We start from the raw sequence: 14,519 nt of genomic DNA on the forward strand, positions 1-14,519 counted from the left end.
CAAGGCTCGACCTCGACGCGTCGACGGCATATTTACTTCTTTACGACGACTGTGACCAGCAACCACAAACTACAGATCGAAAATCCCTTGTGAACACAGGCCGATGGGCCGCACGTGGCTTACAAGTCTTCAGAGATTTTCTCCACATACATACAAAAGGCAGACTGTCTCTCACTGAGCCTTATGGAGCGCATCAGTCACGATGGCGTCGGTCAAGTCTTTGGGGATGCATCCGCCCCTAGGCCTGCGAGGGCAGCCGGTCCAGGGCAGCTATACCTGGGATGTCACAATAGATGACGGCGGCGAGGATGAGCTCCTGATCATCGATAACAGTGTCATCTGGAAGCGAGGAGGTGTGTTCAGGAAGAGCTTCAATCCCGAAGTCGAAAAGGACGAGCCCATCCTGCAGGCCCTGTTGACCTATTTCCCCACCAACAACACGAACAACCATGCAACTGCCACCAGGGGCACTACTATGGATCAGTCTGGCGCTTCCTCCAAGGCGAAAGACCAAGGAAAAAAGGACGTCAACAAGCTAGAGAAGGCACTTGTCATCTTCCTCAAGACACAGGCACGCATCTTCTTTCTGTCTGGTACAAGCCACACCGTCCACATGCCCTTCGAGGTCGAGGCCGCCTGCGCTGCTCCGGTTGGTGTCATCATTCAAAGGAAACCTCGAACGCACAATATGGCGCCTATCAGCCTGAAGTTTCCCCGTGTACCACCGAGCTCGTTCGTCTCCTCGCAGTTGTCTTCAGCACCCCAAAGGCAGCATAACCCGACGGCTTCGTTCTCTGTGGAAGGTCTGGCATTGCCAAGAACATTGCCGCTGAGGCTGAGCACCACAATGGAGAATATGTTCGAGACTCCGCTGGTGGTGAATGATTCACAATGGCCCCGCCTGGTCTGCCTGACTGATCCATTCCTGGAGCTGGGCCTGGTGGTGAGCCGCTCGCCAACCTCAAGTAAAGGGGATCGGCCACGTTCCTCGCCAAACGCGCCCTTTTTAGACCTGTCGGAGGAAATTCTTCACATTGAGACGATAGAGGATGGCTTGATTCTGGCAGTAACCGCGAATCGAGAGGCCAACCAATATACAGTCTGGCACCTCAGCTACATTCAGGACGAGGACATCTTTACCAAACACCCGAAGGACCAGGACCAAAAAGCCAATCGCCGACGCAGCTCAATGCAACCGAGGCTCAGCAGCGGCGCCACAACACCAGTTGCGGCGTCTTTCCGCGAGAGCTTCGGCGCCGGTCCACAACCTGGCAAGAAAGATCGAAAAGGCGACAAACAGGACAGATCCAATACAGGTGACATAGCCGCGGCATTAGGAGCAGACAGAGGAGACAAGACAAAGAAGCCGTCCCGACGTGTGAGCTCCCTGCTGGCTCGAGCCGACTTGTCTGCGTCGCACGAAAGAACCACGTTCGCTGAGCCATCGGCCCAATCCACTCACGCCGAGGGCCGTCGTATGACAGCAGGCCAACGAGTTCGTCACAGCGGCGGCCAAAGCAATCTGAACCTCGGCAATGCTCGCACCATGGGTAACCTCAGCAATTTGCGAGAAGCTGAAGGCCTCCTGAACGAGCTGCGAGCTGGTGGTGACTTTGAAGGTTTTCATAGCATGGGGCTCGAGGATCATAGCTTTGATGGTTTGACCAGAGAGATTCTTCTCACCAAGATAATCAGCACGTCTATCGACAATGCGAATGTGCGGTATTCGCTCTCAACCCAGCCAGCTCGCACACAGTACAAAGTCTTTATGGTCAAAAGCCCCCAGTTCGCAACGGACGAATCTGGTCGTTGGGACCTGCTTGTTGGCATACAGGATCCTCTAGATAAACGCCTGCAGCTTCTCCCCTTGACTATAGAACGACGAGGAAATGCCAGCCCACCGGGCCACGATAGTGGGAGGACAGCCGCGTCAATCGCCTCTAGCGCATACAAGATCACTCCCAATATGTTGACCCGAGCCTCCAGTGTCGTTGACTCCTGCAAGGTCTCGGATGGCGACCAGTCCATGATTCTGATACTGTCGGAGAACAAGGAGGGTCAGCGAGAATTAAGCATCCAGGCACCGTGGAGTGCAATGACCCCGCTGGCCTTGCCGACGTTATACGCAGACAACATCGGGAGCCTAGAGTATACCGGCACTCACGTCAACAGAGAGGTCAAGGGTCGACGTTCTATTGGCTCCAAACTCACCGCCACGGATATCACGAGAATTCGCCATTCGCGCCTGTCGGGTACCGTGGATCTTGAGGATCGAGAGGGCAAAATTCACCGCATTCAGATCCAGCTGCAGCCAGCCAGTCCTCAAGTTCAAAAGCTTCTCCAGGTCTGTCGCAGCGTCTTGCCGATCGAGGTGTCGGAAAAGATGCTGGCTGGCTGGTGGCATATCATGCATTGGATGGAAGAGCAGGGCATCGATGCAGCAGACCGTGAGTGGTCGTGTTTCGTCGTGGAGATTCTTGCTATATTTCTATCCCTTGGAAATCCTGCTTCAAGCCTTCAGCAACCACCTACACAAGCGACGCCACGGCTTCGGAGGGCCATGCATGCCTCTGCAGGAAGCTATGAAAAGATGCTACCATTTGCAGGCCCCAATGCATCCACATGTCCATCGTGGGCATTAAGTCGTCCATGGAGGTGGCTCGTGGATGAGGAGACACCGGCCATACCACCCATCACACCCAGAACCAGCCGAGACGACTTTTTGACGATTCATACACGACTCGCCAAGTCATATATGGACTCACCCCGGGGCCAACATGCGCTGGGATCCTCTAACGGGCATCTGCCCACAGCCCGGAAAAGAAGCCTTGAGGACCGCACCGGTGCTGCATGGGGCATCATGTGCGCTTTACACTTGCTGGTCGAAGAAGGAAAGCTGGACGTAATGGACCCAGAATACTCTTCGCCAGGACGGGCTGATGTCAGAGCCCTTCTTTGTCAGATTGGACGCTGGCTGGGTTGGAACGAGTTTGTGGCCCTGCACGAGCTGGGCATGCCGACTGATCTCGACCCTCGGAACCACTATGGTAAGTTTGTTTTGCCCAGACCCATATCAATAGCTGAGCTGACACAATGGCAGATATTTCCGCTGCCGGTCTACCAAGTCCACAACGTCTTGTCAGCATCTTGGAGTGGATCCAATCGCATTTCGCGGGCGACAAATCTATTGAGTTCCCTACTGTTGCAGACGTCTACGCGACGATTACTCAGAGGAGCATTACCGCGGACAATGCATTCCGTCGGTGGTCCTCAATCATGCCGAGGACGTTCATGTTCAAGAGGCTCTTCTCCTTCCTCACGCCCGGTACCTCACATGTCGAGGTCGTTGAGCTTGTCCACCGATGCGGCTTCACAGCCAACGTTCTTGAGACCTTGCCGGAAGCTGTTCTCACGCCTATCAAAGACGCCATCTCAATGTGCCAGTCACGCCCACCAGCGAGCTGGCCGATAGAACTGTTGGCACTGGTTCACAGGGCCGACATTGCGACCATGCTTAAGCAGCACGAAGCCAAGGAGATGTTGGCCATCAACGCTCCACCTCCCTCCCATGCCGCCACCGAAGATTACAAGGCGATTTGTGGTAGCGTAGAGAAACCAATCCACTATGGACACTTGGCAAATGAGTCCACTGAGCGCCAGGCAATCATCCAGGCTCTTTTCAAGGAAGACCGCCGACTCGTTGAGGCAGAGAGCATGCTATCGACCAGGTACCACAGGGTCATCCACTGCAACGCAGAACCAAACTGGACAGAATCAGAGCTTCTGGAAAAACAAAAGGAGCAGGTCACTGTTGTTGCCACTGGAACCCTCGCCATTCCGGCAGGACGCGGCCTTATGCACTTTGGCCTCCGCTTTCCGCTCCCGACTGAGAGATTTGACATCACGGGCTTCAACCTCACATGTCTCGTCAAGCCGACGAATATCCTAGTCAATGCAGACAAGTCTTTGTTCATTGAGGAGAAAGTCAACTGGGCCTTCTTCCACCAAGGTGCTGCGGCTGGGCTTCAAATATCGCCTCGTGCCACAGGTATCGACAACAACTGGATCATCTTTAATAAACCCAATGGAGAACCAAGTAACAGGCATGCTGGGTTCCTTCTGGCTCTCGGTTTGAATGGACACCTGAAATCCGTGGTGAAATGGGTGGCGTTCAAGTATCTCACGACGAAGCATACAATGACGTCCATAGGCCTGCTGCTTGGACTCGCGGCGTCGTTCATGGGCTCTATGGACAACTTGATCACCCGAGTCCTCACCGTCCATGTCACGCGCCTGCTGCCACCAGGCTCCGCGGAACTCAACCTGTCACACCTCACGCAGACGGCTGGCCTCATGGGCATAGGGCTTGTCTATTGTGAGAGTCGACACCGGCGCATGAGCGAGATCATGATGTCAGAGATCGAGCACGACCAGGACGAAAACGAAGAGGACCCTCTCAGAAATGAAGGGTACCGTCTTGCGGCGGGTTTTGCCCTTGGGCTGATCAACCTGGGACGGGGCGCGGACCTCCGAGGACTGCACGATATGCGGCTGAAGGAGAAGCTGTTGACGTTCGCGTCGACAACGAAGAAAGTTGAACTGGTCAACGTCCTCGACCGCGCAGCACCTGGCGCCGTCGTTGCGATAGCACTCATGTTCATGAAGTCTGAAGACCACATTGTCGCACGCAAGGTCGACGTTCCCGACTCTGTGCTTCAGTTCACATATATTCGGCCGGATGTCTTACTGCTACGAACCCTCGCCAAGAACCTCATCATGTGGAGCCGCATCGAGCCGAGCGTGGAGTGGATTCGGTCCAGTCTGCCTGTTGAGTACAGATGGCGGCATTTACTCCAGGGACCGAAGTCCTTGCGCAGTAAGGATATGTCCTTCTACTCGATATTATCCGGGCTCTTGTTCTCGCTTGGTCTGCGGTTTGCAGGCTCTGGAAATCTGCATGTGAGAGACTTGTTGGTCAGATATCTCGACAAGTTCAGAGACCTTGTCAGACAGCCCGCCGAGTGTTATGATGCGCAGCTGGCACGCAACAACGTGCAGATGTGTCAAGACATTACTGCCTTGTCCGCCGCCACGGTGATGGCAGGTACAGGTGATTTAGAAGTGCTGAGGAGGCTGCGGTCCCTGCATGGCCGCCATGATCCGGACACGTCCTACGGCAGCCACCTGGCAGCCCATTTGGCCATCGGGGCCTTGTTCCTAGGCAGTGGAACCGCGACTTTCAGTACCAACAACCTGGCCATCGCCTCTCTTCTGATCGCGTTCTACCCGCTGTTCCCCGCCAACGTCCAGGACAACAGAGCCCATCTCCAGGCCTTCAGGCATTTCTGGGTGTTTGCTGCTGACCCTCGCTGTCTCGTGTCCAAGGACTTGGCAACAGGCGCGCCCGTCAGTGTGCCTGTCCTCATCAAAATGAAGTCAGTGACGTCCAGGTCTCTGAAACACACCTCACCATCCAAGTCACGATCGAAAGCCCGACATGCCGCGACCACGAGACAAGAGGAGCCCCTTGTCCTTCGCAAGCAGACACCCTGCCTTCTGCCACTCCTCGACGACATATCCTCTGTTCGCACTGACGCCACGTCTCTTGGGTACTGGAACCTCGAGCTCGACTTCGAGCACAACCCAGACCTCGCCGCCGAGTTCCGCGAGAACCAGACGCTCAACCTCCGCCAGCGAACGCTCCACGAGAGTGTTTTCAGCGGCACGCTCCGCGCGCTCGGCCGCGACAGTCTCGCCAACAAGAGTGGCGGCTGGCACGCCGGCAGCGCGTCCGCCTCGGCATCATCCCACGAGCCACTTGAGTGGATCTTCAACCGAATCCCGCTGAAAGGCATCACACATGCCGAGCGCGTAATGGTCCTTGATCGTACCGGCGGGGAGGGGGGAAGTGAAGAGGCTGCCGGGACCGAGGTTGACGCGAGGTTGACGCTGGAGAGCGGGTTGGAGGGCTGGAGTCAGGAGGATCTGGAGGGGTTGAGGCTGTTATTTGCGTGGGCTGAGAAGAGAGAATCGTCGAGAGATGGTGGCCCGAAGGGCGAGGATGAGGGCGAGGGATGGTGGTTGCGTGATGGTGTGGTTGAGATGTTGAGGGGAAAGGTCTGGATTGCTGCGAGGAGAGAGATGGAGGGCAGTCCTGGGTCATAAGAGTACGCAGCTACCCCAGCTTACAAGCACAAATCAAACCCAGGTTATGGAGATATCCGTGAGTCCTGGATGCCTCTTTTGAATATAGCCTTTGCATCTGAAATCATGTGGTCTGTCTGTACTTTGCTAAGACTATAAGTAATGTTAACAATACAAAACTATTATAGAAGACATCTAGTCAACACAGTCTTGAGCAAGCTCTCAGGATCGACACACACGATCACAAATCACAGTGCAATCTGAATCAGATTTAGTTGGTTGCACATTACCCCTCCTGATAAAGTTTGGACCCATGGTAGACTGTACGCAGTCTGATCTTCTCAACTTCCAGTCATCAGGTCTGATTCGTCCATTCTTGTGGCACAGAAATTGTCGAGTAGCATGCTCCAAGAACACCCAGTATTCAAGAGAACCTTCACCTCACTGTGCTCGTTCAATCACTCGAAGACAGTGGCCTAGTATATATAATGAGATACAAAACTGCCTAGGAATCCACGCAATGTCTGTTCTGAGGGGTTACCACGAACACCCAAGAGACAACTCCTGTCTCATGTTTCTTCTTCAATTCTCTTCATCCAAGAATAACAGCTTCATAGGGCTGTGTGAGCCTCTCTCACCCTCAAACAAGAAAACAAACCACAAAAAAAACACCATGTCGGAGCACCGGACTGAGACCGACAAGTGGCCTTCTGCTCTCAGGTAAACCTTTGCACACTTCTTACCTCTATCCTCGCTCTTTATAGTCAGCTTGAACATGTAATCAATGAATGCTCTTTTTGGAAACATTTGGAACACTCACATGCTCGAAAATGCAATGCCAGTGACAATCCCCACTCGCTACCAATACGGGAACCCTCACCTGCCTACCATCATCGTCATCGACCACATGCAGTCGAAATCCCTGGGAGACCTGGCTCAGAGCCAAACATGTAAGTATTCCCCAAGGTCCGGAAAGACATGAAGAAGAAAAGGGAAAAAAGAAAGAAAAAAAATCACAATTTTCGTTCTCATCCTTCCCCTTTCCAGCACCTTCTATCCTCTCTCTCTCTCTCTCTTCTCTCAGGAAACATGTATAGGACTCCAAAACGCAAAGCATGCTAAAACCGCCAAACAAACTTCAAAAGAAACCGACAAGACGCCTTGGCCGACCACGGAAACCGACGCGCCACAGATGCCCAGTCCGATGTAGAAGCCAAGATCCATAAAGAGTCCAAGAAACTCGAGTTCAAACACCGGGCGGCCCAAGAAGCGCTGGACCGCCGAGCCAAGAAAAAGGCCACGGACTGGGCGAGCGCGTTAGCAGGGCCGTCGGAGCAGTGCGACCCGGGCGAGCCGGCGACGGCACCGGCCAGCTACGAGTACCACGGCGACAGCAGCTCGTCGTCGGGCCGGCTGCGGCCGCCGGATGAGCGGGTGTGGTTTGCGCCGAGCCCGGGCCCGGAGAGGCTGGCGGAGCACTTGGAGGGGCTGGGGCGGCATGGGGTCTGGGGGACGTCGGCTTCGGGTGGGGGGACGCGGGTGACTTCGTCTTCGCAGCTGGAGAGGGAGGTGCTGGAGATGATGGGGTGGGATGTCTCGGTGGCTGAGGGGAGGGGGGCAGGTGTGGCGAGCCGGGCAGATTCGGCGAGTAGGCGGCATTCTTCTGGTTATTCTCGTCGGCATCATCGGCGTCGAGGATCATCTCGTGGAAGTGAAGCAGATGGGGGATGTTGCGTAATTCTGTAGATGGGTTACTACAGTGAGACACAGGGCTATGGTAATAATGAAAGGTAGATCTAGATTGGCTTTTGATCTAGATTCAAAGAGAAGAGGATTGTTGGTTGGTAACTATCATTCATACTTTGTACTTTGCTTTACTTGGTATTAACACTGACGGTGGTTGATAATCACTTTATTGAGCATAGCCTGACCAAGCGCTTTCGTATCCTATTGTCACCACACAAACAAGCGCCCATCATGAACTTCTTGAACATCTTTGGTATCATATGCCATTAATATAAATCTGGTTTTATGTACAAAGGCATTACTTTATGTGCACCCGTCACCAACTTCAGCCACTTTGGGACTCTTCCTGATGACCATTTACGGTCCAAAGGCAATGATGAGAGCCATCCAACCATCCCACAAGAACTCCAACAAAATAAAAAGAAGGAAACCAGTACGTAGTATCCCGCCGACCCTTAATGAAACCTCGCGGCGTTGAGTCTCTGCAGCCTCAGGTTCCGGTCATATCTAAACTCCCGATACGCCGAGTATGCACCAAACGACAACTGAAAAAGAAACAAGGTCATATGTCAGCAAGGTGAGTACACAAAAGAGAGAGGTAGAAAAAGATGAGAAGGTTCAACGTACCATGCCAGTGATCAGGACAAACAGTGGATATGCCTCCACAGGCGGGCTCATGGGGTGCGCAGACAGGCGGGCCAGCATGCTGGGGGCCCTTGCGACCTGGTGGAAGAGTCTTGGTGTGGGACGCATGGTGAATTAAAAGATGATTTTGTGTAATTGTAAAATGGACAGTAGTCGTTGAATGTCGTGCGTATGTGTGTGTGTCCAAGTGTCCACGCTGTTGACGAATAGGGTGAAGGCGAAGTGTGATTGATTCTGGTAGTAGAATGTAGAGACTTGAACTCGATCAACTGATTGGTTGGCAAGTGAAATCAGCCGTATGTCTCAGGTTTTTTGCTTGTCAAAAAAACCGAGTGATGATTCGATGGCGATATTAATTGAATGCACACGAACCATAATAACCACTGCAGTGAAACATAGGAACCCATATGATCTCTTTATACTCCCACCCGCCGAAAGACTACCTCACCCATCATGCGACAAACCGTTCCTCATGGACAGGCCGTGGTGTGACCAGCCCAGCTTATTCCCGGCCAAGCATCCCACCGTGGCGTGATTCCTTTCCTTCTCAACCCCGTCCGCCCCCCGCCAGCCTCGTCCCGCGCCGAAAGCCCCTTCTTGCGCCGGGAAATATAGGAAAGGAGAAATACAAGAAAAGGATATCTGGACATCATATGTCTAGTCTCTCTTCGTAACCCCAGAAAATGTATCCCCGGGTTTTGTTCGCCTGTCACCAGATTGTCGGGTCTTTTCCAAAAACAAAACGTAAGGCTGGCCGGGTGCAGCCGCCGCCCGCGCATTTGTCAGTCACATGGCTGGGCTGTTTGCTTGCTTGCTTGCTTTTAACATCATCGCTACACTCCAAGATACTTTACTGTTCTGGTTAAGCAGATCTTGGATCCTGCCATCTGTCGTTGACCCTATCCTTGTCACCAAACTATTCATATTTGCTAATCGAGAACATCGGTTGGCACAGCTGCAAGATGAAGCGGGACAGACATGATCAACTCCAGCCAGGCCAAAGAGGCCACACACTCACACACTTACTCACACATGCAATCCATAACAGCCCAGCCAAGACACAGACAGTCAAGTCTCCGGTTTTAAAGGGTAGTTTTTGTCTATTCATTCGACGACATCAAAGGGTGCCCCTTTTTCAGAATCACCCGGGAAGACCCTTTCCTCCCCTCTAAACGCCTAATTTCTGCCGGTAGTAAACACAAGAAGCTTTGTTGAAAGTGTCATCAAATCCACCACCGCTTCCTTTTGCTTTTCCCATTATACCCTAGTGTCGTCCGCACCAGCAGCAGCCACTCCCCTCCCCTCCACGTCCCCCACCTATACTTCCCCCCTGATGGGTCATCTCGTCACAAGCTTTGTTTCTTTGCCCTTCTTTCTTTCTTTTACCGTGCCACCGCCGAGTTCAGCACTTGCGTCCTGAAGAATCCTCCCTTGGTCCGCTCAATGACCTGCTGGTAGACGCTGCTGGGCGGGTGATTCATGATGACGGTGCCCTCCTTGGAATCGATCTTGGCGTCCAGACGCGTGTCACGGATCAGGTTCACAATCCACTTCTCGCCATCCTCGTTGTTGAGGCCCAGGCTGGCGCTCAGGCCCTTGATGTCGATGCGTGCGTGGATCTTGCAGTAGCTCTCAAAGATCAGGTGCCTCGCGTTGTCGACAAAGACATCGCCACCCGCTGTCGACAGGAAGAAGTCGCCGCGGATCACCTCCTCGGCGCGGCTCAGCTGGCGCTGTGCCTCCTCAAAGTCAAAGTCGATGAACAGGGCGCGCACGAAGTCGGTCAGGGGGTCGTTGTACTCGTACGCCTCCTGTCGCACGATGCGCACAATGTCCTTGAGTTGCTTCTGCTGCACACCCGAGTTCCGCGCACGGCCGCGGCCGGTGATAACGGCGGCGGTGAGGTACCGCAGAATCCAGGGACACGAGGTCTGAATAGTGTTGATATATTCGGGCCGGAAGAACATCTCGAGGAGTTGGTCGCGTGCGGCGTCGTTGTTGAAGAGGGGGAAGAGGGCCCAGTGGATGAGCCAGGTACGGTGCTGCAGCTGTGCGAGGGGGTTGTTGTAGAGTCTCTCGTCGATGCCCTCCCTCACCTTCTTCAGCTCGTCCAGAGCTGCCTCCCAGCTGGTGCTCAGGATCTCGGACGCGAGCTTGCCCCACGTCGCCGCCTGAACCTTGTCGTTGTCCGTGGACAGAAGACGGAACTGGAACAGCAGGTCGGCTGCCGCACCGTAGTTTCCACAGCTGTACTGGAAGTTGCCAAAGTCGTAAAGAGCGTTGACCATTTCAATCGTAACCTGTCACGTCGTCACTGACATTAGCATTGCGTTACTCGAATCTCTTCGATCCCCCTTCTTTGTCCCACCGCGCCATACCACGCGCCCCCACACGGCTGCGGTAGACAATAGAGGTGTGGTGGGATATCGATCCCTCTCTCTCCCTCTCTCCCATGGCTATACACGTACATCATGCTCCTTCTTCAGGAATTCCAAGTTGGCAACCTTGTCGCTCCTCAGGTTTGAGACGACCTCCTCGGTCTGCAGCAGCTCGGTGAGCTTGTTGGTGCTATCCTCAAAGTTCTCCAAGGTCTCGATGACCTTTTGCCTCTTGTCGGCGAACTCCTTCGGTGGATCCTGGAGGCCCTCGAGGTCGCAGTACAGGTTGGCGACGTAGTCGGTCATGTTGGTCTTCTTGAGCAGCTCGTACTTGGCCTTGAGCAGCTCGCGCGTCTTGTCGGCGTTGCCATCCTCGTTCTCCACCACGCTGCTGCTGAACTCGAGGAGGGGAAAGATGAGGTGGCGGTCCAGCTTGGTGACAAGCTTGGGCAGGAGGTCGAACTCCGACGTTGCGAGGTCTGCCATCGTGGGTATCGATAGGTGGTATCGCAAAAGATAGGCAGGTAGGTTATGGACGAGGTGTGGGTACCAGTCCTAGAGGTAAATCGACGTCGAGAATGGGGGATGGTGGAGAAGGCTCGAGGTCGAGGTTCGGGTCGAAGTCGAGATCGGTCAAGCCCAGAGTGAAAGAGAGAGAGAGAGAGGAGGAGGGAGGATATGACTGACTGACTGACTGACTGACTGACTGACTGACTACCTAGTGTAGGGTCGTTTCGCCAAGTCGTCGGTGTTGAGGTTGGGGCTTGTTGGTGGGTGTGAGACACAACAGGACTGGAGGCAGGGCTAAAGGTTGAATGGGAGGGTTTGGCGGGGCTCGCTCAAAAATCCAGCATTGTTCTCCTTCCTCTGCTCGCTTCAAACTTCTGTCCCTGCCGTTTTCGTGTGGTCCCACCCTGGCCTCATTTTCATTCGCCAGTCGCACTTTAGTTCAGCCGTGTCCCCGATCTTGCCGCGGGACAAGTGTACGTACCGGTACGTACAGGGTCTTGCCGGCAGCGTTCTCGGCAAGGTCCATGCATGTACGCCTGCGAGCTTTCGATTTTCTTTTTGGTGAGCACTCCTCGTGTCTGGAAAGGCCAACACCTCGCGCGCAGGAATCCCTCCACGAGCACTGCCTATCGCGGTTCAATTTCGTCCTTGTACAAGAAGGTCGGAACAAGAACATTATGATATACCAAATACCAATTCGGGCAGCCACCGCGGCGGCGCCCAGCCGACTGGTCTCAACCCATGCCGTCCGCGCCCCGTTCTCCCCATGCTTCACCACCACCACCACCACCACCACCATCAGCACGACGCGACATCTTACCACCGAAGCAAGATTCACACCACAAGCCTCGAGTTCTCCCTCACTACGTCCCTCACCGACACCCTCAACAGCCACAGCCTCACCCTCCGGGACACCAAAACGGCTAACCTACCTCGTCGAACGCACCGCCTCCAAGAACCTCCCCGTCTATGACGATGTCCGATCAGGCGGGACGAGGAAGCAGACCCTGATCAAAAAGATTGTGGGCAACACGCAGGACCTCAAGAGCGACATCATAGAGGAGCTGAAATTCAAGAAGGAGGATGTCAAGATCAATCCTGTGACGGGACAGGTCGTGATAAAGGTAGGTGCGCGGCGAGAGGATCGTCTGTGTCTGTCGATCGCATGACGACGCTTCCCAGCAAAATTTGAAATAACTATATGGAAATATTTACTGATGAACCGTGTATATATATGTAGGGTTTCCATCATGAGAAGGTCAAGAATTGGCTTGAGGCTCGAGGTTTCTAGTTGGCGGAGGAAGAGCTTAGGTGAAGCACTAGTAGTCGCCGACCCTTTTTCACCTCGGAACTACCAATCTATCCAGCGCCGCAAAGACCGGGGCGCTGCACAAATACCATATCATACGCATAAGTGCGTCGTACGCGGGGAAATACCCACGTCGAGGTCAGGAGAACCAAGAGACGTTAGCCCTTTCCAGCCGACAGCTGGCTCAAGTTAGGGAATTGAGGGCAAATTTAGATAGAAGACTCGTGGTGAGTCCGTTGCTACGAGCAGCTATGCCAGCTGGTGTGGGAGAGGAATTATCTAGCTGTCATATAAGCCATGTCCGGTTTTTATAGGACATATATGCATACCTTCCTTCACTCGTATTTACAGAGAGGGTTGGAATGTATTGTCAACATGTCGATACCCCCAAGACAGCAACAGTATGATCCACGACATGTTGAAGAAAAACCACACAAGACATTGGTTCTGCCATCTTCACGCATGAAATTGGAGTACCTTCGCATGTTTAGTATAGCACAAACACACAAAATTGATTCGTCTAATCGATTCGCTCCGTTTCCAATCAAGACACCTGCAACGACATGCCGACGTCTATTGCTAATAAAAGGACGCACCGCATATGCCCACCTGCTTGAATTTTTTTGTTTTTGTCCCCCCCCCCCCCAAACAGCGACCTGCTAAACTCTAGGAATGTCTTAAGTCAAGATCGATCTTCATAATCTGTTCCAATTTGGGACGCCGGTGGGAATGCTGCAACATATAAAGCCCTCGATCCATTCTTTTGTGCCAAAACTTTGTCACAAGCTCCACACTCTCGCTTTGACTCCATTTACATACTTTCTTCGACGCAGGCCACTCTTCACCTTTCCAGCGCTCCAAAAGCAACAAGATCCTTCAACAGCCCGTCCCTTGTGAGTTCCTGGCTGGTCATTTCTAGCGCACGCAGTACCTTCTCACTCTTGGGAATGACACCGGCTGGTATCGTGGCCGCCGGGTTGGCTGGATTGCGAGCCTTCTCCGAGAGCTTGCGCAGCATCGAAGTCGCCGTCACAGCGATGTAGAGCAGGTCGGGATCCTTCTTGGGATGGCTGCGTGGGTGGGCGCCGGGAGCACGGATCGTCGGCCTTTCGAATTCCACATAGAGATCTCGAACGAGGAGGAAGAGGTTCTGCGCGAAGCCGTTACCGGCTGAGAGCCAAGTGCAAGTGATGCTGGGGTCGGTATCGGGGACCAGAGAGGAGAGAATCTCGCCAGCAAGCAACCCCTGCATGAGGAAGGCCTTGCGAGCCTCGACCAGGGATGGCATGTCAGGGGCACGGGGCTCGCGCGTCTGGTCGGGGATCGGCGACATTGCGAGGGCGAAGGTCCGGGTAATCAGCTCTGAAGGAGGAGACGTGGCTGCATCAAGAGCAAAGATGTTCTTGTAATGACTCCTGTTGGGTTCATCGCGGGCAAAGAGCTTGGCCAGCGCATCAATAGCATGAGGGAGGTAGGGATGCAGTGCCGGGTCAAACGGAGCCAGATACATCTTGCCACCATCGGAAAGAATGGGGTGTGGAGTCGGTGCGAAAGCAAGGATGAACTGAAGGAGATAGTAGGCCTGCTCGCGGTCGGGTATCTCGATGAATGAGGAGATGTTCGACAAAAAGATGACAACGTCTTTCATAAAGTCCAGCGTATCTGCGTGTGTCCTTAGCAGCATGTTCCGGGTGCCCAGGTACCGAATCACCACACAAAAGAACTTGATCAGCATCTCGTCTGCTAGGAGCTGCTGGCAGGGGAAGTTGAACGACATGTTGCGGAGA

General features: G+C 53.8%; 4 protein-coding genes across 4 annotated transcripts; 3 read left to right on the top strand and 1 right to left on the bottom strand.

The window, feature by feature from the left end:
* Nucleotides 1–202: 202 nt before the first annotated feature.
* M406DRAFT_262359 (uncharacterized protein) lies at nucleotides 203–6,165 on the top strand (the record flags this gene model as incomplete). Its single annotated transcript, XM_040917506.1, has 3 exons — nucleotides 203–2,748; nucleotides 2,827–3,047; nucleotides 3,101–6,165. 3 exons carry the CDS (start codon nucleotides 203–205, stop codon nucleotides 6,163–6,165), a joined length of 5,832 nt encoding a protein of 1,943 aa, XP_040774210.1.
* Nucleotides 6,166–6,979: 814 nt separating this feature from the next.
* On the top strand, nucleotides 6,980–7,882 carry M406DRAFT_331786 (uncharacterized protein; the record flags this gene model as incomplete). Its single annotated transcript, XM_040920670.1, has 3 exons — nucleotides 6,980–7,094; nucleotides 7,301–7,743; nucleotides 7,784–7,882. The coding sequence occupies 3 exons, from the start codon at nucleotides 6,980–6,982 to the stop codon at nucleotides 7,880–7,882; spliced, it is 657 nt and encodes a 218-aa protein (XP_040774211.1).
* Nucleotides 7,883–9,917: 2,035 nt separating this feature from the next.
* On the bottom strand, nucleotides 9,918–11,670 carry M406DRAFT_352268 (eukaryotic translation initiation factor 3, subunit 6; the record flags this gene model as incomplete). Its single annotated transcript, XM_040922676.1, has 2 exons — nucleotides 11,004–11,670; nucleotides 9,918–10,835 (listed from the first exon to the last, which is right to left on the bottom strand). The coding sequence occupies exons 1-2, from the start codon at nucleotides 11,397–11,399 to the stop codon at nucleotides 9,918–9,920; spliced, it is 1,314 nt and encodes a 437-aa protein (XP_040774212.1). The 5' UTR covers nucleotides 11,400–11,670.
* Nucleotides 11,671–12,346: 676 nt separating this feature from the next.
* On the top strand, nucleotides 12,347–12,714 carry M406DRAFT_20426 (uncharacterized protein; the record flags this gene model as incomplete). Its single annotated transcript, XM_040915458.1, has 2 exons — nucleotides 12,347–12,547; nucleotides 12,664–12,714. Coding segments are annotated over 2 exons (252 nt in total), but the record flags the coding sequence as incomplete, so codon positions are not given.
* Nucleotides 12,715–14,519: the final 1,805 nt, after the last annotated feature.

This window comes from Cryphonectria parasitica, assembly GCF_011745365.1.
Source record: "Cryphonectria parasitica EP155 unplaced genomic scaffold M406scaffold_6, whole genome shotgun sequence".
Classification (NCBI taxonomy): domain Eukaryota; kingdom Fungi; phylum Ascomycota; class Sordariomycetes; order Diaporthales; family Cryphonectriaceae; genus Cryphonectria; species Cryphonectria parasitica.